The following is a 27,120-nucleotide window of genomic DNA, read 5'->3' as shown; positions in this document are numbered from 1 at the left end:
TTTGCAAAAATATACATACGTACATATATATATACAGTATATATGTATATGCAGCCTCTGTGGTACAGTGGTAGAGTGTGCATTTCGCACGCTGGTGTGTGCGGGTTAGCCTCCCGCCAGAGTTGTAAAAACTTTGGGAAGAGTTCACCAAGCCACTTGCTACTTTGGCGGACACAAGGGGTGCTGTGGTTGAATCAGTGTTGCATACTAGTATGCTTGCACCCAATTGGCTTAAGGCGGGCCAATTACACTTGGTTCGCAGACTACACACACATCCAAATCCACTACAACACTACAATCACACGCACAGGCACTTCTCACCCTACATACAGTCTCTACCGGACAGCCTAAGCCACTGGGTAGAGATACATTGGCTGTATCGTCCCTGCTTCAGTAGGGATAGGCCGGTCCTGCAGCAGACTTCAACGGCTGCTGCTGCTGATATATATATTGAACAACCATGGGGACATCATACAACCTTGTCACACACCCACACTGATCGTGAACCATTCACTTAGACGTCCATTATCCCTTACACATGCTTCACTACCATCATAAAACTCTGACGGCACCTAGCAGCTCACCATCTATACCATACATGCACAAAACCTTCCACAATCCTTCTCTGTCTACTTTGTCATATGCTTTTTCCAGATCTATGAATACCATAAACACCTTACAGTTCTTCTCACAAGCCTTCTCAATTATCCGTCTTACTGCAAATATTTGATCCATACATCCGCTGCCACTGATAAAACCACCTGGTTCGTCACTGACTAGGACTTCTGATCTCTCTCTTACTTTCTATATAATAATTCTTCCATATACCTTCCCTACCACACTTAATAAACTTATGCCACGACAATTCTTGCACTCATTTCACTTACCTTAAGTTTTATACAGGAGTACAATCGCAGATTTTTTCCCATTCTGTTGGCAGAGTTTCATTCATCCATGCCTTCTTACATATCTTCAACACACACTTCATTCTGCTCTCACCACTACTCTTAATCATCTCTGCATACACCTCATCAACCCCAGCTGTTTTCTCATTTTTTAGTGCTTCACAGCTTCTTCCCCTGTGTGAGTGTCTCGCTTCCTATCACTGCATTCCTTCCCTACACCCCCCCAAAACCAATCATGTTAGCAGTGGCTCTGCCCTCTTCATTCTCATTCATCAGGCTTTCAAAATATTCTTTCCATCTGGTCCTTACTTCAATCCCATGGGTTAACAATCTACCACTTACATCCATCACACTTACACATTTTTTTCTCCTGTCATTTCTACATTTCCGCACCTCTTTCCAGAATGCAGTGTAATTTCCTATTTTCAGAGTGGTTTGCATTCATTTTTCTTCCTAGATCATTTAACACCTCCTTTTTCTTCTTCACTTGTCTCTTTATGTGGTTCTTGCTCTCAATATACCAGTACAGTAAAAGTCCCATTATTTGGCAGCTGATTATTCGGTAGATCCGACATTTCGGCAGTTTTGAGAAATAGTCCCATTTACGAAAATCTTTGATTGTTCAGCAGATGTCCGGAAACATCTCAGCAGTCCAGGAAGTGTTATCTGTGACTTGTAGGCCTAATGTTTCATTACACTTCTGTATGTTCACTAATTTCTATATTTTTTCAGACTCAGGTATAGTATTATATTGATTACAATATTGGATAGTATCATCCAGTACAGTAACCACCCCCTCCAAATGAGCGAGGGTTACGTTCCAAGTCCCCTCGCTAATTCTTGAAATTCGTTCATTCTTGACACATTCCTGAAAGTGTCATTTACTGGTAATTGCGTAGCCCATGAACCACTGATACTGTAATGCATTACCCATAAATAATGGTGCTTGTTAAATTAGTTTCCCCATTGTTTTTAGCTGTACGGCTGTGACAGCTCTAGTATTTTTATTCCTCAGCATAATGGAGGAAGGGACTGTCCTGTTTAACTAAACCTAATCTAACCGAGTTTAACTGTACCTAATAATTTAACCATACCTAACCTAACCTAAAGTCAGAAAAATACTTAAAAATAAACTGGAGGAATATGAATTGCTAAGGTCTCTCTGATGAAAGTTACGTACATTAAGCGCTCATTCTTTTGTTCGTTTTTGTGTTTAATGTGAAAGAGAGTACTGATGCAAACAGTAATATATCCCATTAACCCCTTAATAACCTCCGGCACTGAACAACCCTTTACAGTACCGATGTCAGTGATATTACGTCAGTGTGAGCTATAAAGAAAATTGAACAATTATGGGGAGGGAACGAAGGTCACTGGTACGTTTACATGACTCTATGCTAAGATTCCAAGCAGTCAGGCGGTCGGTTAATCTCAGATGTTTTCGCCCATTTGGTAAATGCCCCGTAACTTTATAAGTTTTTCCGTGACTCATAGTGAATCATAGCATGGGTTTGGAAAGCTAAATAACACTGCTAGGTGAGCCAGACGATTATCTTCACGTCTTTAAGAAAAACAAATTGATAGAAGAATGGAAGAAACTTACTCTACGTACTCAGAGGGATTAAATTTCTTCCATTTTCTTAAAGATGTGAAGATAATCATCTGGCGCACCTAACAATGTGTTATTTAGTTTCCTAAACCCATGCTATGATTCACGAGAGAAGTTACAAAGTTACTGTGCATTTACCAAATGGGCGAAAACATCTGAGATTAACTGACCCTCTGACTGCTTGGAATCGTATCGTAGAGTCGTGTAAACATGCCAGTGACCTTCGTTCCCTTCCCATAATTGTTCACAGTTTTTTACTGTAATGGGTTGTTCAATGCCAGAGGTTATTAAGGGGTTAATGGAATACATTACTGTTTCCATCAATACTCTCCCTTTCACATGTAAACAAAAAAAACGAAGAAAAGAATGAATGCTAAATGTACGATTAACTTTCATCACAAAGACCTTACCAATTCATATTCCTTCACTTTATTTTATGCAATTTTCAGACTATTTTATTTTGTGTTTGGAAAAAATACTGTATACAGCACTCACTCCAAACATATTTGTAATAACATAAGTAGTGATGAGTTCACCAATACAAGTGATGTACTGAGCTGGTAGGTAATATTATGTATCATTTCAGCCATCCAGGAAGTGTCATCTGACTTGTATGCCTACTGTGTCATTACACTTGTATATGTTCACTAATTTATATATATATATATTTCAGATTCAGGTACAGTACTGTATTGATTGCAGTATTGTACAGTACACTCTCTCCAAACAGTTGTAATACCATAAGTGGTGATGACAGTGTTCACCAATATATTTAAGGTACTGAGTGGGTAGGTTTTTGATTATTCGGTAAATCCAACATCTCGGCATCATCCTGGTCCCATAGATGCCGAATAATGGGACTTTTACTGTATTCAGTTTTCATTTCAATTGAACCCCTGTCCTGTCCTCTTTTTCTCCAACGCTCTCTTAACCTCTTCATCTCACCATGCCATTTTGTTCTCCTTGTTGTTACTCTTGCCACACCACACACTGCTTTAACATTCCTAAATAAGCAATCCCTATATGCATTCCACAGGCTGTCCAGATCCATTTCATTCCAATTCACTGATTCTAACTCCTCCCCTATTTTGGTCCTGTATTCATCAGCCATTTCTTTGACCCTCAGCTTCTTGACTTTCAGTCTTTCTCCCTGCCTGTCCCCCTCTCTCCTGGTTCACCTCACTCCTCTCAGTTTTATCTTGCATACCACAATCACATGATGTGACAGACCTCTACATCGTCCTCTCAAGACCTTCATATCAGCAACCATTCCCAGCATTGACCTCTCTACGAGCAATCAATCAATCAGGCTCCTTTCAACTGCTTGTTGCTTAAAATTTTTGAGGACAACACTGAAAGGGCCAGAAAAAACTGTTCCTAAACAAGTTCTTAATTAATAATGGCTATGAGCAAAGTTTGGTTCAACACGAGTAAGAATATATTCACAGAGCTAATGCTTTTCTTTATTCAGTGCAGAGTTGTAGCCACAGACTAATCTTTTCAATTGGGCACTCATCATCCACTCACTCAATGTAGTGCTGCCTTGGGTTTCTGCCCTTTCCTTTCTTCTTCCTCTTCTGTCTTTCTTTGTTTTATTCTTTCCTCTTTTTTCTGCCTATGGGTGACTTTACACTCCCTCTAAGGTCTTTCTTTCCTTCTTTTTTTCCTCTTCCTATGGGTGACTACACTGAGTGACAAGCCAAATGGTTTCTTGTACACCAGAAAACCATTTACATCAAACCCTTGATAAAACGAGTCCCGGTATTGCAAATTTCGGATACAGCGAACGGCCAAATCGTGACCGAACTTCCCCAGATTCTGCAAACAAAGGTCGCTAAATGCGGGGGAAGTTCGTGAATCAGCCCACAATGACAACAGCATCCCTTCCTGACACAGTAAGTGTACTTCAACAGCATTTCTTCTTGGTAGAGTAAGTGTACTGTAACAGTACTACATTATACAGTACTGTATTTTTCTCATCCATCCTTCTTTCCTTCCATCCTCTTCTGTCTTCCTTTACTTCATTCTTTCCTTGTCCTCCTGTCTGTGGGTAACTTTACACTTCCTCTTCTGTCTTTCTTTCCTTCATTCTTTCCTCTTCCTTCTGCCTGTGGGTGACTCTACACTGAGTGACAAGCCAAATGGTTTCCTGTACACCAGGAAACCATTTACTATGCTGGATGGTAACCATATAACCAAATTTTGGCACCTGGTGGTTTAGTGAGTAATTATTGCGCTCCAATCGGATTGAGCCGGTGAAGGTTTATATCCAAGGGGTGGTTGGGGTTGATTGCTCATGTAATGCCACTCAGGGAAGAGTGAGGCTGGTCACTCTCATCTTAAATGTCGGGACCAATTGCTTAGCCTCGGACTCCTACGCTCCTCATCGGGCAATGTAGGATTGGATGATGATGGATTTATTATAGGTATTGTACTGACATGTACAACTTCATACAGTACTGTATTTACATGTACAACTTTATAAACCACTGAATTCTCCATGTAAAACTTTATCAGAGTAAGTTTAGGCTGTGGTTGTGCATATAGGACCGAACGACTCCCCGGATATAGCAACCTAGGTTCGGTAATCCCTCTGATAATAACGACCCTCGGATATAGCAAATTATCGGACATAGCGACCCACCCCTCCCCCAATTAGTTTGTTATATGGAGGGTTTACTATACTACGCTGGGTGGTAACAATATAACCATATTAAGGCACCTGGTGGTTTGGTCGGTAATTAAGGTGCTCCAATCGGAATGAGCCTGTGTAGGTCTATATCCATGGGGTAGTTAGGGTTTATTGCTTACATAATGCCACTCAAGGATGAGTGAGGCTAGTCACTCTCATCTTAACCCTTTCATATACCGATGACGGGCTGGGCCGTCGTTCGTCTGTCAACCTCTGATGTCAGTATGATGACTTTGCCTGTCATCCGAAATACAGTATTTAGGGAGTTGCCATATTTGTTGGGTGACAGGCAAAAGTGGGCGGAGCTAAGTCTGCCACAGCTGGTGCAAGCGTGCTCACTTGTTTTGCTCTGCTCAGTGTTGTGTGAGGTTTCTCACTGGTTGGATGTACCCCTCTTGACCTGCCAAACAATTATGTTCCTTTTTCTCTCGTGTATATATATATATATATATATATATATATATATATATATGGCATTATTATTGAAGAAAATACAACAAATAATGCATTACTGGAAACGAAATTTCTTCTGCTACATGTTGAAGCAAAAAATATTATTATTTCTTTAGTAGTTTTTTTTTTGGGAAAATATATTTTTAAAGGAAAGTGTACAACTTTAGCATGTCCGCTAACTTCTACTCACTTTTTTTTGCATTTTACTTAGTATATATTGCCTTTTTCAACAATGTATTACAGAGCAATAGTCTTCATCTTCAAAATGAGACCAAAGTGGCCTTTCTATGAGCGTCATACGAGCGTCAGAAGTAAAATATCTTTACGCGACTGTTCTGAAAGCTCTTGAGCGAGAGTTAAGCACTACAGCCAGAAATTACGCACACCCCTTTACATGAAAGGGATAAATGTCAGGACCAACTTGCCTAGCCCCAGGTTTCTGTGCTCCTCATGGGGTGACATAGGATTGGATGATGGATGGATAAATTTAGAACACAGAGCTGACATATAAGAAGCCACTGGGTTACAGTGTATGTCTATAAAAATTTTGGGGGACAGTGGAAATTGGCAAGAATAACAACACAGGTCAACCCTGATTTAACGATGGGATATGGTAAAAAAAAAAAAAAAAAAAAACATTGTTAGGTGAGGTATTGTATATCAAGGTAGATTTAACATGTAAAGTATAACGATGTGTTTTTGAGCCTTGGGATCCCCCCCCCAACCAAGTCCTAAACCCACCTGAATGAGTCCAAAAACAATTTTCTGGCTAATCTAAATCCCAAAATAGCTTTAAAACAAGCCAAAATAAGCCTAAAAGCAGTTTATAAATAACCTAAACCCAAAAATACAATCTGAAAATCATTTAAACAAAATCTGGAAAAAATCAAACTTAGTAAACTGTCATCCAAAATGACAATGTTCATCCCACCTATTACTAAAACACATTAATCTAGGTCTAAAAAGTTTATAAAACAACCTAAACACAAACTTTATGTCTAAAGTATCATCTATCAAAATATCTATAGCCAGATGCCTCAATCCTGTTTGGGGTGGCCACAAACAAATCGCCTCCAAGTCGCCCTGTCCCTCACCATTTCACTGCCCTGCTCCCAACTCACACCCCCCTCTCTCATATACCTCTCCACCCCATCCTTCCATCTCATCCTTGGCCTCCCCCTCCCTCTTCCCCCCTCCACCTCACTCACACTCTCTTTGTCAGTCTTTCACCCTCCATCCTCTCCACATGGCCAAACCACCTCAGTGTATTCCTCCCAACGCTTCCTATCACATCCACATCAACACCACAACGCTCCTTTATATTCTCATTCGTCAGCTTGTCTGTCCATGTGACTCCACAGGCTCCTCTTAAATAACTCATTTCCACTGCTCTCACTCTTGACTTGTGTCCTTCCAACAACGTCCAAGCTTCACTTCCATACGTTAGAGTTGGTATCACAATACTGTCATGTAGTAACTTTTTCACTTCCATGCTCACTTCCCTGTTTCTTATCACTGCTTTCAAAGAACCAGCAACCTTTCTTCCCTGCTGTACCCTTTCAAGCACTTCACTCTCCAAACCTCCATCCTTACTCATCACACTACCCAAGTACTTAAACGTACTCACATTTTCCAATTCTTCACCATCCAACCTCGCTGTACATTCACTGACACCTCTCAAAGACCATCACTTAACTCTTCCCTACATTCACCTTTAGATTCCGTTTCTTACACACTCTCCCAAACTCGTCCACCAAGCCTTGCAGCTCCCCTTCGTCTTCACTCAACAACACAGTATCATCTGCAAACAACAGTACAGGGAGTTTCCAAACACTATCCTCTCTCACCAGGGCCACTCCAACATCCACTACCCTACCTTGTACCTCTTTTATTACCCCATCCATGTACAGATTGAACAACCATGGAGACATGACACATCCCTGTTTCAACCAAACTTTCAAAGAGAAAAATTCACTTAGTTCACCATCCACACGCACTGCAGCCTTCACACCATCGTACATACTCTTCACAGCATTCAACAACTTCCAATCTACTCCATATATTCCTAAAGCTTTCCACAACCCTTGTCTATTCACCATGTCATATGCTTTCTCCAAATCCATGAAAGCCGCATACAACTTCTTTCCCTTCTCTAAAAACTTTTCCACTAAAGATCTAAGAATGAATTATATCAGGGTTTGGCCATCATTCAGTGTGGCAGGGTAGTATTTCTATCCCCATCATTAAGCCAGGGTATCGTATACAGGTGTTTACTTATTCAAAATGTGATCTAAACATATACAATACAGTAATCCCTCTAATATCCGAACGCCCAATATCCGAACATCCCCACTAACCGGACATAATCCTCCTGGGATCCAATATTCCCAAAATGGGCCAAAAACTGCAAAAAATTCGAAAAAAATCTGACTTTTTTCCCTCCCATAATTTGAAATTCCCGCCTGGCGCCAAACAGCTGTTACACCATGGTCCCTTCACCCCTTCCTTCCTCCCCCTCCCCCCTCCCCTGTCAGGTTGCCATTTGGTATTTTTCATTACCAAGTGTGGACCAATTTGGTAATGAAAAATTCGTTTGGTAATGCATTAGAATAATGCATTACCAAATGGATTTTTCACATGTATGAGGATACACAGGATGGAGATGGTGGATTGTTTGCTCTCTCTGATTAATCTGCTACCCTACATAGTGTGAAAATAATCAACATGGTGTTAGTTATAAGGAGAGTGATTACATGTATTTCCACTTGTATATATAATTAGTGAAGAATATATGCTAGCTTTACGAATTTGGTAATGAAAAGTTATATTTGACAATGAAAGTTGAGGAGATTGGTAATGTGGCTGTTGCGATCTGGCAACTCTGTTACCCCACCAACATCAACAGTCACAGCTTAACTCCGATGGAGAGCAGATACTCATAACAGTGCAAGCCACAGGTGCTTGTTTTTTGTGAATAAACAGTGAATAAACTGCAATACCTTGCCACTAGAACACACAGGAATTTACAGTGTTGTGCAGTGTTAAGAAATTAGAATTTAGAGTGCAGAGGATTAACTGTGGACTGCAAACTGGCGGTTCAAACCAGTCCAAGACCAAGGGACTTGTAAGTACCCAGAATGTTTAATATTGTATAAACTCACCTCTAAAACCTCATTTTATGGTTCTTTTGCATTTATTTCAGTCTTTTATGTCCCTTATTGGTGTGATTTGGGTCTTAAATAGGTGCTATGCATGTCCAGAGGGAGTTGTATAGGTGTTTTTCAGAGTTAGGGTCCGTAAGTACTAGTCCATAAGCTGGGGCCCAATATCCGGACAGGACCACTATCCGGACCTGCCTATGGCTCTATTGATCCGGATATTGGAGGGGTTACTGTATGTGAATTTCTCTTTTTAAAAATTATCGAGGTGAATGTGAGAGGATTAATGAATTAAAAACCACCGAAAGTGAGAAAGAATTCAGATACAGCTAGCAAACTGTATCGAATTCAAGTTTTGGAGGACAACAGGTAAAAAATGATGCCAGCTGATGTTTAAGGATGTTTTACATTTAATGTAAGCATAACAGATTTCTGACTCAATCAAAACTTTACAATTACAGGTAACCTACTGTTTAGGGTGATGAAATGGGATTCAGGGTGTTAGACAGTGGTTCGCCTTAATTTCTAAGATCTAATATGACTTCACTTATGTTAATTTGAGTTGATTCTTGGGTCTATTCAACAAAACTCTCCACAGTACAGTACTTAAGAACTATAACTTTACTTGGTCATGCATTTCTCACATCCTATTTCTTACCAAATAAATTTATGATCTAAAGTTCAGTTACTGACCTGTTGTAACAGATTCTCTAAATTTTATATGACTCTAATTCAGAGTAAATAGAAACGAGAATAAATATATATTCAACCTCAAATTTTGTTCGTTGAGAGATTTAACGTGCTGCAGGAGGGGCAAGAGCTAGCTTTGGGCTAGAGTGAGGAGTGGTTGGAAGAAATTCAGAGAGCTGTTGCCTCTCCTGACACTAAGGGATCTTTGTATGTGGTATGTGTTAAGAGTCTATTGCCGTACGGTAGTGAGAACCGGGCAGTAAGGGAAGAGGATATTCGTAGGCTCAAATGTACAGAAATGACAATGATTAGGTGGATGTGCAGTGCTTCCTTAAGTGCAAGGCCTGGGAGGCTAGATTTAAAATTGAAGAGTGGAAAGGTAGGATGGGACTGAGTATATTGGTTTTGTGATAAGAAGAGGTAGATTGAAATTGTTTAGGCATGTGGAGAGGATGGGGGATGATAACTGGGTGCAGAAAGTGGCAAGTGTCAATGTTGGGGGTAGGGTAGTGAGAGGCAGATCGAAAAAGACCTGGGACGACGTCATTGAGTGTGACCTCAAGGTTACAGGGCTGAATAGGGAAGCTCCCAGAGATCAAGCAGCATGGAGAACCGCCATTAGGTGACCAAGGCAGAAGCATGCATGTTGAGCCTTCAAAAACGAAAATGAAAATGAAATGCAGATAAGTGTCACAGTTACAAAACTCCTCACTTAAATGTCTAGGAAGTCTGCTGATAAAATAATACTTACAGTGAAACAGTTAAATGATGCATGAATTTTTTAAGGATTCCAAAAACATGAAAAAGAAATCAGAAAAGCAGAATCTATTAACAGAGTGTTCAGTGAAAGGTAACACATCCATTCACCATCATTCATGCCTTAAAAGGTACTGAGTACATCCCAGAGCATGACACCATCCACATACGGTACACACTATCTTCATTAGGTTGCTTTTGCAATACACTGGGGGGAAAATTCACTCTATCAACCACAGTACTTGGTTAATAAATAACAGCAGCTCTTGCATATGCATCTCCACATATACTTCATCAATCCAATTATGTCCTCTGTCATCTGAAAACTTAGAAAATTCTTTAATCATTCATTCATCATCCAATCCTATGTCGCTCCTTGAGAAGGACAGGAGCCTGGGGCTAGGCAGGTTTGTCCTGACATTTAAGATGAGAGTGGCCAGCCTCACTTATCCCTGAGTGGCATTATGTGAGCAATAAACCCCAACCATCCCTTGGATATAAACTTGCACAAGCTCAATCCAATTGGAGCACCTTAATTACCCACTAAATCAACAGGTGCCATAATTTGGTTATATGGCTACCACCCAGCATAGTAAATGGTTTCCTGGTGTACAGGAAACCATTTGGATTGTCACTCAGAGTAGAGCCACCCACAGGCAGAAGCAAGAGGAAAGAATGAAGGAAAGAAAGACAGATGAGGGAGTGAAAAGTTGCCCAAAGGCAGAGGGACGAGAAAAGAATGAAGGAAAGAAAGACAGTGGAGGATGGAAGGAAAGAAGGATGGAGGAGAAGAAAGGCCAGACACCCGAGAGCAGCACTACAACAGTGGAGAAAAAAAAAAAAAAAAAAAAAAAAAGTGCTGAAAGGCACTCACTTGCGAAAATCAAAAGGTCTTGACTTCTTGGCCTTCCTGCTTCCTGACCCCTCAATGCCTTCACCACATCCCCCCTGACTCTTGGACAGCAGGTTGCGCAGCTGCATATTGTGGGCCTCCAACTGGTGCACCCTCGCCTCTAATTCCTGTGCAGCAGGATCCAAAGTACCTTGATATTCAGCATCATTACCTAGCAACATTAAATCACTATCAATATATATATATATATATATATTTTTTTTAATGAAAGAAAAAAAGGAACCAAAGACCAGGAGGCAGCAAACAACTCCTTCCAAGAAAAAACAAAACAAAAAACAAAAGAGAGCCAAGTTCAAGATCCGTTCATTTTGAGATGCCTGGACACACTGCGTTTGAAAGACTGGAGATCATAGGAAGTACGAAATACAGAAGAGGGAGACAGTTTCAGAGTTGACCAGTTGCACAAATGAAGGACTGGGATTAACAGTTAACTCTTGCATTGGAGAGTTGGACAGAAAAGGCATGAGTTTGTTGCTAGACAGGTGCTATGCACCAGTCATAGAGTTGAAGGGATACACACAGACAGTTCTGAGGAACAGTGACCATTGAAGTAGTGACAGAAAAGAGATAAAGATGCAACAGTGCAGTGAAGAGACAGAGATTGAAGGAAGCCAGTAAGAGGAGGAGAGTTAATGAGACGAAAAGCCTTTGATTCCATTCTACTGAGAAGAACTGTATGTGGGGAGCCTCCCCACACATGAGAGTTGTACTCTACACAGGGGCAAACAAAACCCATGTATAAAGTCATCAACTGTGCAGGGGTAAAGACGGCAAAAAGTCTGCATAGCACACCCAATCTGTTGCAAGCAGATTCTACACGAGATGCAATACGATCTTTCCAAGATAAGTCCCGAGTGAATGACACCCCAAGCATGTTCGAGGATGATGTAGGATTCAGCTGGATATTATTAAACATTAGTGGGTACTCCTGTGGAAGATTGTGTTGGGTTGATAGGTGTAAAAACTGAGACTTTGATGCATTAGAAATAGGATTATTTTTACCCCAGTCAGAGATACGAGCCAAATCAGACATTAGGAGTGCCATAGCCTCATCCCTTGTATGTTGAAGTAACTGCTGCGATGGATGTTGCGGAAACCAAATGGAAAGGTGAAGGGTGGAATCATCAGCATACCAGTGGATAGGGTTAGACGTACAGCTTAGAAAGTCACTGATGAATAAAAGGAAGAGAGTTGGTGACAGGACAGAGACCTGAGGAACACCACTGTTGATAGATCTAGGAGAAGAATGATGGCTGTCTACAACAGCGGCTACAGAACGACCAGAAAGGAAGCAACAGATGAAGGCACAGACAGGATAGAAACAGTAAGAGGGCAGTTTGGAAATTAAAGATTTACGCCAGACTCGATTGAAACTCTTTGCAATGTCAAGTGCAATGGCAAAGCTTTCGCCAAAGTCCCAAAAGGAGGATGACCAGGAGTCTGAAAGGTAGGTGAGAAGATTGCCAGTGGAGCGTCCCTGACGGAACCCATACTGACGATCAGAAAGGAGGTTGTGATGGGAAAGATGCTTTAAAATTTTTCTGTTAAGAATGGACTTGAAAACTTTTGACATACAGGATGTTAAAGCAACTGGACGATAGTTAGAGGGTTTGGAATGGTCACCCTTCTTTGGGACTGGCTGAATGAAAGCAATCTTCCAGCAAGAAGGAAAGGTACAAGTTGATTGACAATGGCAAAAGAGTTTACCTACGCAGGGTGTAAGCATAGAAGCACAGTTCTTGAAGACAACAGGAGGGACCCCATCAGGCCCCTATGCCTTGTTAGAACAGTACCCTCGCATCCAGCACGGTAATATTGTCATGCATGGGTCACGTGTTGGACCAAAAACATGTTGGACTAACAATAAAGCTTATGGGGAAAAATGAATTATGTCAGCAACCCTCGGAAAAGTCACCCTAAATACCTACCATATACCTATACATATATTGGTACTATTGTCATTATAATACATGGTACTGTGCTATGAATGATAACTAACCTTTTAGGATAGTGTTGGTGGGCTTGCTGGGAATGGAAGGTGGTATCCAAGGCTGTAGTTAGTCCTACTGGGTCCCCGGAGGATGGCTGCTGGCGTCACTAGTGGGTAATGGCTGTTGCTCCTCCTCAACCTCCCTCATAAATCCTTCGAAATCAAACTTCCCTCATAAATCCTTCGAAATCACACTCAGAATCACTATCTTCGTCCACAGCCATGGAAGGTCCTGCTTCTGCCTGTCCTAGCCCTGTAATCCTCGGCAAAGTGCATGCTTCTCACACTGTTGCCAGAGCCACGTCTCGTGAATGTGGAAAGTGATCGCTGTCGCTGACTCGGTAGAGAATAAGGAGAAGCAACTTTGTTTATAAACTGGTACGCACGCCGATGAGAAGGGTTTCAAAACGATTGATTTTTATTCTAAAATATTAATATGTATTCAGTGTCAGGCTAAATGTTCAATGCTGTAGTAAGATACATTCTCTGTCAAGTCGCCTGGGTTTTGGTCACACTGTTTTCTCCGTCGTATGCTCGGCAGGAATCCATCCAGATGAATTCCAAATGCCCGTGGTATCATCGGCAATTTTACCACATTACCATTCCGATTTACCATCGTATCCTCGGCAAACCTGGTATGAAGTGCCGTGTGATAGCCTTCGGCTGCCAGGCTCTTGTCTTAAGTTTTTTATTATGATCACGTTGGCTTCATTCATGTCGTAGGGCTTGGCAATGTCATCTTTCCTCTCCCTTTTCTTCTTCCTCTTGATGCTTTCTAGCTTGGTGGCCTGAGGGAGGTGCTGACGCTTCTTGGGGTTCTCATAAGGCTTCCTAGGCATCGTGAGCAGGGTAAAATGCAGTAACAAGGGCAGAAAATGCAGCAAGAAAAAAGCACCTTCCAATGCAATTATGCGACTGAGTGGCTCTGTGGCGGGAGAAATGTAAACAAAACATCACGTGACACCAGAAGCGTTTTTAAGTGGGCGGCATCACGATCACGTCACAATAGCGGGCGGGGAAGGCTACTTGATCAGAAGTTTTTCATTGGCTATCATCATCATGGGAATGTCCAGTATGACCGTGTTGGACCGGGGGTGATTGTGCTAGAGTGAACTCTGTGGATTTCGCCCACTTCTCGGAGCTCTGTGCGTGTTATGCTAACACACTCGTGTTGCAGTAATTAAATCGTATTAAATAATACTAATTAATTGCTCTCCGTGCTGGACCCGAATCGTGCTGGACTAACGCGTGTTGGACGCGAGGGTACTGTATTAAGACCAGTGATGGCAGAAAATACATCAACTGAAGAAATTTTAATGTCAATCATGAGGAAGTCAGAGGGGGGACGTGATAGAGGAACAGCACTGGAATCCTCTAATGCGGAATTGGAGGAGAAACTCTGAGCAGAGAGATCTGCTTTATCAGTAGGAGAAATAGCTACAGAGCCATCACAGTAGAAAAGAGGAGGGAAGGATGATGATGTAAAGTTGTTAGAAAGGTTTTTGGCAAGGTGCCAGAAGGAGTGGGAAGAATTTGAGTTGGAGAGTTGAAAGCATTTAGTACAGATGAAATTAATTTTAGCAGAGCGAAGAACAGACTTTGCACGATTCCAGGCAGAAACATAAAAAAGATGTGATTCAGGGGTGGGCTGGCTCTGGTACCTTTTATAGGTCTTCTCCTTGTTGCGGACAGCATTAGAACAGGCGTGATTAAACCAAGGCTTTCTTGCGTTAGTCAAAGGATATGAGAAGGGAATGTGTGCTTCCATGCCCGAGAGAATAACCTCTGTAATGCGCAAAGCACACCCAGATGGCTCTCGGCCATGGAAGCAATAAACATTCCAGGGAAAATCAAAGAAGTACTGCCTGAGGGCCTCCCAATCCGCAGCTCCAAAGCGCCACAGTTGACGTTTCTTTGGAGGGTCCACAGGCCATACCTGAGCGATAGGACAGGTCAAGGTAATAAGATTGTGATCGGAGGAGTCCAATGGAAAGGAAAGATTAACAATGTAAGCTGAAAGATTAGTTGTAAGGAAGAGGTCAAGTATGTTGGAGCTCTCTCCAAGGCAGTCAGGGATATAGGTAGGGTGCTGTACAAGCTGCTCTACGTCCTTAAGGATAGAAAAGATTTAGGCTTGTTCACCAGGTGGATCAGTGAAAGGAGAGGAGAGACAAAGGTGGTGGTGAACACTGAAATTTCCTAGAATGGAGATTTCAGAGAAAAGAGAAATGGATAGAATGTGTTCCATTGCAGAAGTAAGAGTGTTGAAGAATTTATCATAGTCAGCAGAGTTGAAGAATTTATCATAGTCAGCAGAATTAGAGGATAAGTAAATAATGCAGATATATTTAGTCAGAGAATGACAGGAAAGCCAAAGCCATAGATTAGAGAATTCAGACGAATCAAGTTCAGGAACACAAGAGCAAGAAAAGTTGTTGCATATATATACACACAACAGCCACCTTTGGCTTTAAAATGAGTATAAAGAAAGTAGGAGGAAACAGAAAAGGGTTAGCTGTCAGTTGCCTCAGACAGATTAGTCTCTGTCAGGAAGAGAATGGAAGGTTTACAGTCGAGGAGGAGAGGTGGTGCTCTACAGAAGGTTAGAGGAAAGGCTGCAAATGTTGCAGAAATGAAGAAGAAGTGAATCAGACAGTGGTTCTAGGCATTCTGTTGAGTCGTCACTGGGAAAGGGATGGATGGGGGCATTTATGGTGCCCCCCTACCCCCGGAGACTCTGAGGCCTGGTTACTGTGCCCGCCCCCCCCTTTTTTAAGGAAGTGTAGTGTGTACTGTGTATGTAGATTGGTGTTGACAGTTGGAGAAACTTGTGTTGGAGAGCATGCTGGCCTACTCTGTGTTACTGAAAAACTGAAAAAGTTCAGCAAAAGGGGATGGTTGGGAACTAGTCCCAAGGGATGATGAAACGGGAGCTCCAGCTCTCCTTGTCATCAGCTTTCCATCCACCTTGGGAGTACTGCCCTGCTCAACTGGTGCTACAGTCTACAGCTACCAAGGAGCTGCCAGTAGTTAACGTACTGATGGATTGTAACATTATACCTTCCCTAACCCCCCTACGGGAAATCTGAAGTCTAGCCCCCTTTCAAATCCTACATTATACAGTACTATTATATAGCTGTTCAAACAGGAAAACAACCATAAATACTGTAATATGCATAATAAAATGTCACTGTACTGTACAGGGGGATCCCAATGTTGCAAGCAGTTTCAGAGTATAGTACACTCACTATTTTCGTGCCTAATTGGTACCTCAATTGCGGCGCGAACCTCAAATGCATGAAATTCGTGCATCCCATCTCCACTGCTCTTACTCTTGACTTTTCATTTTCATGCCACATCATAGTCTCACATCCACATGTTAAAGTTGGCACTAACACTCCTTCATGTAAGCTTTGTGCAGCTGCAACCCTCAAGCCTCTATTTCTTATCAAGGCCTTCATTGCACCAGCTACTTTTCTTCCTTGTGTCACTCTACTTTCAACTTCTTTTGCACATTTTCCTCTCTTTTCTATCACTGTACCCAGGTATTTGAACTCACCAATTCCAGTCTCTCTCCATTCACTGTAACATTGCACTGGAAGTCACCTTCTCTCTCAATAACCATCACTTTACTCTTTTCTACATTTACTCTCAAGGCATGACACTTACAGACATCAGCAAAACTCTGCACTAGCCTACCAAGTTCTTGTCCGGTACTTGCAAGCAGTACTGCATCATCAGCATACAACAAATTTGAGATATTCCATCCATCACCATTCATTACCAATGCCATCCCTCTCTCCATTACCCGTGTTTTCACTTCTCTCATCACCCCATTGATATACAGTATACATTGAACAACCATGGGGACATCACACAACCTTGTTGCACTCCCACACTAATTGTGAACCATTCACTTAGATGCCCAATATCCCTGACACATGCTTCACTACCATCATAAAAACTCTTGACACCACCTAACAGCTTACCCTCTACACCTTACACGCGCAAAACTTTCCACAATCCTTCTCTGTCCACTTTGTCATATGCTTTTTCCAGATCCATGAATGCCATAAACACCTTATGGTCCTTCTCACAAGCCTTCTCTGCTATCTGTCTCACTGCAAATATTTGATCCACACATCCTCTGCCACTCCTAAAGCCACCCTGTTCATCACTCACTGGGACTTCTATTACTTTAATTGTGCTCCAGTCGGATTGAACCGTTGAAGGTTTATATTCAAGGGGTGGTTGGGGTTTACTGCTCATGTAAAACCACTTAGGGATGAGTGAGGCTGGTCACTCCCATCTTAAATGTCAGGACCAACTTGCCTAGCCCCAGGCTCCTACGCTTCTCGTGGGGCAACATAGGATTTGATGACTGATGGATGGATGGATGGATGAATAATAATAATGAACCATCCATCCATCATCCAATCCTATGCTGCCCCATGAGAAGCGTAAAAGCCCGGGGCTAGGCAGTTGGTCCTGACAAATATTTAAGATGACGGTGACCAGCCTCACTCATCCCTGAGTGACATTACATGAGCAATAAACCCCAATCACCCCTTGGATATAAACCTTCAACGGTTCAATCTGACTGGAGCACAATTATTACCCACTAAACCACCAGGCGCCAAAATCTGGTTATATGGTTACCACCCAGCATAGTAAATGGTTTCCTGATGTACAGGAAACCATTTGGCTTGTCACTCAGTGTAGAGTCACCCACAGGCAGAAGGGAGAGGAAAGAATGAAGGAATGAAAGACAGAAGAGGGAGTGTAAAGTCACCCATAGGCAGAAGGAAGAGAAAAGAATGAAGGAAAAAAAAGACAGAAGATGGAAGGAAACAAGGATGGAGGAGAGGACAGGGCAGACACCCGAGAGCAGCACTACAATGAGTGGATAATAATAATAATAATAATAATAATAATAATAATAATAATAATAATAAATAAAAATAATAATAATAATAATAATTAATAATAAAAATAATAATAATAATAATCTATCTGTTGTCAGACACCTTAATCCCGTAAAGGGTGGCCACAAACAAACTACCTCCATGTCGCCCTGTTCCCTGCCATTTTGCTGCCCTGCTCCCAGCTCACACCCCCCTCTCTCATCTACACCAAGCCCTCGTTTTTCGATCGATCATTATTCGACAATTCGTGTTTCGACATTGGTAAATCTACACCCTTTTCTGTTTTTCGACATGGTTATCCCCGCCATTCTGACAATGCAAACTGCTCACCGCCAGACAGACCAGCTGAACTGCCTAAGTCTCCTGCGCTCTGCCCTGCTGATCGGTTGCCTCTTCATCCGTTTGCATTTCTGTGTGGCCTCGTGGATTATAGCACCACCATGATTTCACCCAAGACCCCTATATTACCCCTGTCAAGTGCAGTCATGTGCTCACCAACCTGAGTGAATGTTTCGCCATCTTATGGTTGGGTGACGACTGCGCCAATGATTAACAAACACTCGTAACACATGATACTGTTTTGGCGCCAGTTTTACTTAATACAGTAATCCCTCCACTATCCGATGTAATAGAGCCAAAGGCATGTCCGGAAAGTGGGCCCCAGCCTCCTGGACTTGTACTTATGGACCCTAACTCAGAAAAACACCTATACAACTCCCTCTGGACATGCATAGCATCTATTTAAGACCCAAATCACACCAATAAGGGACATAAAAGACTGAAATAAATGCAAAAGAACCAGAGAATGAGGTTTTAGAGGTGGTTTATACAATATTAAACATTCTGGGTACTTACAACAAGTCCCTGGCTCCTGGACTGGTACTTATGGACCCTAACCCAGCCTAATTTTGAAAGCCACCTAAATATCTCCCTACCGGACATGCATAGCACATATTTAAACCTATTTAAGACCCTATTCACACCAATAATGGACATAAAGCTTGAAATAAATGAAAAGGAACCAAAGAATGAGGAATTAGAAGGGACTGTACCTCATCCAGGGTAATTACAGCATGTTTGTGGCCGCCTTTTGTAAGGTTTTGGCAGTGGTGAAAATGCTCTTGAAGCACGTACAGTAATCCATTGTTGTGCTGCACTTACAGTAATTCTTTGCACTGTGAGTTATAACTGTTTAACAAAGCACATTGTTAATTGCATCAGGCAAGTTTGAACCGCCAGTTTCAACCGCCAGGTTTGCACTCCACAATTAATCCTTTGTACTTTAAATTCTAATTTCTTAACACTGTACAATACTGTAAATTCCCGTGTGGTCTAATGGCGATGTATTGCAGTTTATTCACAAAAAAATGAGCATGTGTGGCTCCCATTACGATATGCTACCATTCGCGATCGAAGTTAGGCAATAACTGTTTGGGTGTTGGTGAGGGGGAAACAGAGTTGCCAGATCACAACGACCACATTACCAAACTCCTCAATTTTCATTACCAAATTTAACTTTTTATTACCAAATTCGTAAAGCTTGCATTTATTCTTCACTAATTATATATACAAGTGGAAATACATGTAATCACTCTTCGTATAATTAACAGCATGTTGGTTATTTTCATGCTATGTACGTTAGCAGATTAATCAGAAAGAGCAAATAATCCACCACCTCCATCCTGTGTATCCTCATACATGTGAAAAATCCGTTTGGTAATGCATTACTCTGATGCATTACCAAACGAATATTTCATGACCAAATTGGCCCATATTTGGTAATGAAAAATACCAAATGGCAACCCTGACAAGGGAGGGGGGAGGAAGGAAGGGGGTAGGGTCCGTGGTGTAACAGCTGTTTGGCGCCGCGCGGCAATTTCAAATTACGGGTGGGAAAAAATTCAGATTTTGGGGGGATTATTTTCTTTTTTTGGCCATTTTTGGGTTCTGAAGGTCCAGGCCCACAATGTCCTGTAATTGGGGATGTCCAGAAATTGGGTGTCTGGATATTACGGGGATTACTGTACACACCTTACTTTGCACTAGGTTAGGTAGGGTGTGATCACTGGGGGGTCCTGGGGGCAAAGCCCCCCCAGTTAGGTTTCAGTGCTTCCAATTAGGCTTTCACTCCTATTTATGGTTTTAAACTGAATACATTTGACTTTGTTTGGCGTGGTGACATCATGTCTTGTTGGCAGGATCAGCTATCGAGAGCGTTCAGGTGGCTTTTTTTAATATCGCTAAGTAGGTATATTTCGTTTGTTCTCCAATATTTTTTTGATCGAAAATCAAATGTCAATCACCTGAGATGTATATAGTAGTAAAATAATTTTCCTTGAGAACACAGGTCTACGAGGAAACAGCTCAAATCCCTGTGTCACTTTTGTTCACATTTACCGGTAATTTCTCCATCTTTATTTAACATTTTTTGAATGACGAAGGTGGTCAGGAACCTAACCCCCCCTATTTCTTAACAAACTCATGGGAAAGGGGGGTGTGAGTTGGGAGCAGGGCAGTGAAATGGCGGGGGACAGGGCGATGTGGAGGAGATTTGTTTGTGGCCACCCCGTGCAGGATTGAGGCATCTGGCAAATGATAGATAGACTCATGGGAAAGATCAGTTCGTTATTTGATCAATTCGTTATTCCACCACTTTTTATGGAACACATCCCTGTTGAATAGTGGGGGAGAGGTGTACCTCACCATTCCATCCCTCCACCTCATCCTTGGCCTCCCTCTCTCTCTCTCCCCCAATCCACCTCACTCATATACACTCTCCTCGTCAATCTCTCGCTCTCCATCCTATCCATATACCCAAACCACCACAATGTATTTCTCCTAAAGCTTTCCATCGCATCCACATCCACACCACAATGCTCCTTCACTTCCTCATTTGTCAGTCTGTCTCTCCATGTGACTCCACATGCTCCTCTCAAATAACTCGTAATAATAAAACTACTACTACTACTAATAATAATAATAATAATCAGAGTGAAGTTAAATAAAATGAAGCATATGTGTGGATGGTAGCACTTATGGAATATACTCCCCACTTCACTGAGCAATTTGCTGACAGGTTCTCCTACATTAGCTCTACCTACTTCTCTTTCTGGTTTCTACTTATCTGATGATGACGATGATAATGATAATGGTTAAATAAACTGGAAACGATTTCTCTCACCTCTCGGGTTAACTGATCCAGAGGCACAAGTTTCTGCTTCTTATGAGGGGCCATGTTTCTCTCATGCTTGTAGTTTACACCTTCCTTACCCATGTCTTCCATCTCCATGATCTGAGAGATATACAATATTGAGAGAGAGAGAGAGAGAGAAAGAGAGGGGGGGGGGACTTGAATTATGTACAGTAACTGGATAAAGGCAGTGTATAAGAGAGAAGTGGAGGAACGATTGGGCAAATATGAATTGGAGCAGATGGGAGACGTGGAAGGTGTGTGTAAGATGTTTACAGAAGAAATATGTGCAGCATGTGATGTGGTGTGTGGAAGGAAGAGAAGACGGAGGGGGGTGCAAGGAACAGCGTGGTGGACTGAAGAGGTGAAACAGGCTGTGGCACGAAAGAAGAAAGCATACAATGAATGGATGAGAAATAGGGGCGTGGAAGAAGTTGAGAGGCGGAAGAGAGAGTTATATGTGGAAAGAAAGAGAGAGGTGAAAAGATTAGTAAGAGAGAGTAAGAAGAGAGTGGATGAGGAATTTGGAAGGAATTTGAGTGTAAAGTGGATGGACTGTAAGAAAATGTTCTGGAGAGAAGTGAAAAGAGTAAGACAGGGTGGAAGTGAAGTTAGCAGGGGAGTGAAAGATAAATATGGTAGATTACTAGTGGAGAAGGGAGAAAAAGTGAGCAGATGGAGAGAACACTTTAAGGAATTGTTGAACGTACAGGATGGAAGTAATGCGAGTATAAGTGGCTGGGGAATGGCTGGGAGAAGGAGGGAGGTGAGAAGACAGGAAGAAATCAGTAGGATAGAAGTTGTGGAAGCAATGAAGAAAGTTAAATCAGGGAAAGCCCCAGGAATTGTGTGGTGAAATGCTGCAGCATGGGGGAGAGATAGTAGTAGAATGGATGTGGAAGATGTGCAGATTGACCTGGGAGGAAGGTAGAGTCCCGGAGGATTGGAAGTCAGGTATAATTATTCCCTTGTACAAAGGAAAAGGGGAAAAAGAAGTGTGTGGTAATCATTGGGGCATTTGTCTTCTTAGTATAATAGGAAAAGTGTATGGTAGGATACTTATAGACAGAGTTAGAGAAAGAACAGAGAAATTAGTTGGAGAAAAACAGGGAGGCTTTAGGAAGGGAAGAGCCTGTGTAGATCAGATATTCATTCTTTGATCTTTAGTGGAAAAGTTTCTAGAGAAAGGAAAGAAGTTGTATGCAGCCTTCATGGATTTGGAGAAAGCATATGACAGGGTGGATAGACATGGATTGTGGAAAGTATTAAGAATATATGGAGTAGATGGGAAGTTGCTGAATGCTGTGAAGAGTACGTGTGACGGTGCTAAGGCTGCACTGCGTGTCGATGGTGAATTGAGTGAATTTTTCTCTTTGTAGGTTGGGTTGAAACAGGGATGTGTCATGTCTCCATGGTTGTTCAATCTGTACATGGATGGGGTAATAAAAGAGGTACAAGGTAGGGTAGTGGATGTTGGAGTGGCCCTGGTGAGAGGGGATAGTGTTTGGAAACTCCCTGTACTGTTGTTTGCAGATGATACTGTGTTGTTGAGTGAAGACGAAGGGGAGCTGCAAGGCTTGGTGGATGAGTTTGAGAGTGTGTGTAAGAAACGGAACCTAAAGGTGAATGTAGGGAAGAGTAAAGTGATGGTCTTTGAGAGAGGTGAAGTCAGTGAATGTACAGCGAGGTTGGATGGTGAGGAATTGGAAAATGTGAGTACGTTTAAGTATTTGCGTAGTGTGATGAGTAAGGATGGAGGTTTGGAGGATGAAGTGCTTGAAAGGGTACAGCAGGGAAGAAAGGTTGCTGGTACTTTGAAAGCAGTGATAAGAAACAGGGAAGTGAGCATGGAAGTGAAAAAGTTACTACATGACAGTATTGTGATACCAACTCTAACGTACGGAAGTGAAGCTTGGACATTGTTGGAAGGACACAAGTCAAGAGTGAGAGCAGTGGAAATGAGTTATTTAAGAGGAGCCTGTGGAGTCACATGGAGAGACAGGCTGACAAATGAGGATGTAAAGGAGCGTTGTGGTGTGGATGTGGATGTGATAGGAAGCGTTATGAGGAACACACTGAGGTGGTTTGGCCATGTGGAGAGGATGGAGGGTGAAAGACTAACGAAGAGAGTGTATGTGAGTGAGGTGGAGGGGGGAAGAGGGAGGGGGAGGCCGAGGATGAGATGGAGGGATGGGGTGGAGAGGTATATGAGAGAGGGGGGTGTGAGTTGGGAGCAGGGCAGTGAAATGGCAGGGGACAGGGTGACTTGGAGGCGATTTGTTTGTGGCCACCCCAAACGGGATTGAGGCGTCTGGCAATAGATAGATAGATAGATAGAACTGGATAAAAAGGCAATAAAAATGGGAGAAGGCTGCACAAATTCTGTGTATCTGCTAAGAGTGAGAAGGAACTGGAAAAAAGGTTGGGTGAAAAGTTAGGACAAATCCAATGCCGCATTTTTGTGTGTGCAAATTATATATACCCTGATTACAAAATAATATAACATCAAACATAGCACACCATACCTACTGGTATCCCAGTCTAACCCACCCTATGCTGTCATAACTTTAATGCAGATGCACTAGCAGACTGTGTCATGAACGGGAGAATTCGCACTCCTTATTTACTTTGTACAGTTAAGAAAGTATCATTACAAATCTTATTCAAAACAGACACACTGAGCAAATGATTTGATAAAATACTTACAGACTTAATACCAGTACAAGATTATAATAAATACCATATACGTTTACTGTGTCCACTGAATAACAAGGCCATAATTATACAGGAGTCCTAACTGGCATCCCTACAGTTTCTTTTAGCCGTTTCTCTACTATGCTTGTGACTCAGTACAAAACTCAACAAACCCACAATAATGATACTTTATGACTGTTGTGACAGAGGTCACAAAGGAAACCCCCCATTCAAAATCATACCCTATCTAATTATGGATCAAAACTAAACATTATCCTAGAGCAGGACTTAACATAAATACTGTACTGACCATAAACTATACTGTTACGGTATCAAAGAAGCTGTACTGCCTTGAACTGATATAGCATTCGGGTGACTCAACTCTGAGTGACATGACAAATTACTTCCTGTAAACCATACAACTTGCTACCCTGGGTAATAACTATACAAATGAATGATGCCTGGTGGTTTGGAGAGTTAATGCTCTCCAACTGGACTGAGCCTGTAAGGACTTTCATCCAAATGGTGGTTATGGTTTATTGCTCACATGATGCCACTCAGGCGAGTAAGGCAGGACATCATTGCCTTAACTGTAAGGAGTGAGCAGCCTAGCCCCAGGCACCTGTGGTCCTGATGGGACAAAACAGAATTGGATGACTGAGGGATTGGTGCATTCACCTCTGACATCTACTTATGTTGAAAACCTAACTAGAAGGCCTTACTCCTTCCAGACCCCCCCCCCCTCCAAGATTTATGATTCACCTCACACAAGGCTCACTTGGTCATGGCTGGAAATGACGGAGTTTGAAATTCAAACATCTATTCTGACATCCACTTTCACTGGAACAAATATATTGATCTAACCTGACCTTGGGTGTTCACAAAGGGTTGGTATAGAAGTGTACAGTATTTGTGAAATGCAAATTTCAATGCAAGCAAATATGAATGGTATAAGAAAATTAAAGGTGATTTTCAATTGATGTCTACTGTATGGTATATAAAGCTGATCATATTTACCGAAGTTGCTTAAATGTAGGTCTATTGGTTTTTCCCGGCATGAGTTTGGTGTAAAAGCCAAACAAACAAACAAACAAAAAATGATGATGTTTGTTTCTCTTAACGGTACTGAAAGCACACCCCAGAAACCTATCCGGTACCATTTTTTCAACTTTATAAAAAATAATGAATTTCCTTCTCTGGCTAGGAAACTCTGAAGAAAAAATAAATAAAAATAAAAATAAAAATAAAATAATAATAATAATACTGCTTGCTGTTGTGTCTTTGTCAAAAACTACCTTTAGCAACCTTGGGCCCTGAGCTGGTTCCTTACCCAACCTAATCACAGCTGTCACCTTCTTTCACAAGTTAGGATCTACAGTATAGCATGCATTCCCATACCCTCCTCCATTAATTTGCACATCTTATGTGCTTTCCGTGCTTCCCCATCCCCCATCCATGACTCTGGTATGTTTGTAAACAACACATTCCTAATCCTAAAGGATCTATCCTTTTAAGAAGCCCATGACTGTCTCACGTTCTCCTCTATTGTCCCAGATCCTGATGTTTAAATTTCTTCTTTTATTTTACTCTCCATAACTAGATTCTTTCACTATCTCCTCCAGAGCTATAATTCTTTGTGAGCTTTCACTTACTCACTGCTTGATAAATCCCTGCTGTTTCAGAAAGGCTCCTGCTACTGTCTTGCAGTGATTAAACATACAACAGCATGACATGTCACGAACCTTCTCAGCTAGTTTGACAGGCATCTTATACATATCTTGTTTGATACCTTCATATGAAGCATGAACCCAATACCCACACTAGTCACAGAACAAACCATCACTACCCTTTCCGTGACTACTACACCCAGATTCACAATGGCCACAAATGTTTTTGTCCCTTGAAACATTGCCCGTTGGTTGTAAACAAACTCTTTGGCCGCAGTAACCAGATCCTAATGGCCCGGCTTCATCCTCATCTCTTTCCATTTCATAATTCCCTCTGCTTTTTCTCTGTATTTTATCTTCCCTGTCCCTTCCAGCCATCTTCCATTCTTCACTCTTAACCTCCCAGCAATGAAAAGGCAAACAAATGATGCAAATAGGGCAAAGGAGTTGTGGCGTGAAGAAGTGTTTGGTTCCCTCCAAGGATTTTTCATATTTTCTCCAATAACTTACTTTTTTTGGTACTGGGAAGTTGAAAATGAAGAGCAAAAGATGGCAAGCAATGGCAGAGATGGCAAAATGAGTCAACAAAAGAGAGCTGAAGAAGCAAGAGATGAAATTACTGGTACAGCTCCCGCGTCACAGGGCTCCCATCAACTAAACCAAGCATGTGGTGATGGTCACGGCACCGTAAGAGATAATGATGTTTGTGGTCACTGTGTAATGAAAGTTATAGTCGTGATAAAGGTAGTGATGGCTTACTTTGTGATTATTGTGGATTTTGGGTGCACGCATCATGCGAAGGGATGAAGGCAGACATGCACAAGCTATATACAGTAGTAAAGCAGCCCAACAGGTTCCCAACATGTCTTATTACCATTCATTTAACCATTGCAAATTTGTTTCCAGTGAGATTCTTAAGCAGCCTGGGCCCATTTGACTCGAAGTGGATAAAAATTTGCAAAGAATTAGAGTTTTACAGGAGGCTGTCCTGAAGCATGATCAGGTTATGCAGACTAAAATAAGGGAGGAAATTGCAAAGTCTGTAGCAGACTACTGAAGATCAAGTTAAAAATGCATGGGATATTGGAAGAGATAGGGCTGCTAGAACGAGAAATGTATTGTTTGCTGATGTTAAAGAATCAGATCCAACAACTGGCCAGGTGAGAAGTAAACATGATAAAGATATTCTGGTGAAATTATTAAATAAAATGAGTCATGATGAGCCAAATATTGTACTTAGGTTAGGGTTGCAGGTCCACTGTCGGTCCAAGGCTGATTAAAGTATGCTTCGACCAGGAAATTTGGGCAACATGGTTCTTTGTGCTGCTCATAAACTGGAATTATCAAATGATGATGAAATTACGAAAATTAAAGTGTTCACAGACCTGTGTCCAGTTGACAGAGATATGAGGAGTACACTAGTGAACGAAGCTAGTAGTAAAAATGAGGAACTAAAGTGGAAGAATGTGATGTATTTC

The 27,120-nt window shown here is 41.7% G+C and overlaps 1 protein-coding gene across 1 annotated transcript in view; it reads right to left on the bottom strand.

Annotated features, from left to right (window-relative positions):
• LOC145404118 (tRNA pseudouridine(38/39) synthase) overlaps positions 1–21,372 on the bottom strand; it is a 126,572-nt gene extending 105,200 nt beyond the window's left edge. The window contains exons 1-2 of the mRNA XM_080275740.1: positions 21,273–21,372; positions 11,138–11,283 (exon numbers count right to left, since the gene is read on the bottom strand). Coding sequence (XP_080131866.1) covers positions 11,138–11,283; positions 21,273–21,365 — 239 coding nt within the window. The 5' untranslated portion in view covers positions 21,366–21,372. The remainder of the gene's footprint in view (positions 1–11,137; positions 11,284–21,272) is intronic.
• Between the last annotated feature and the right edge of the window lie 5,748 nt (positions 21,373–27,120).

This window comes from Coenobita brevimanus, chromosome 62, assembly GCF_032717465.1.
Source record: "Coenobita brevimanus isolate Jiangsu-jjx chromosome 62, ASM3271746v2, whole genome shotgun sequence".
In the NCBI taxonomy this organism is placed as follows: domain Eukaryota; kingdom Metazoa; phylum Arthropoda; class Malacostraca; order Decapoda; family Coenobitidae; genus Coenobita; species Coenobita brevimanus.
Note: the sequence above shows the minus strand (reverse complement) of the source record. Positions and strands in the feature narration are given on the sequence as shown.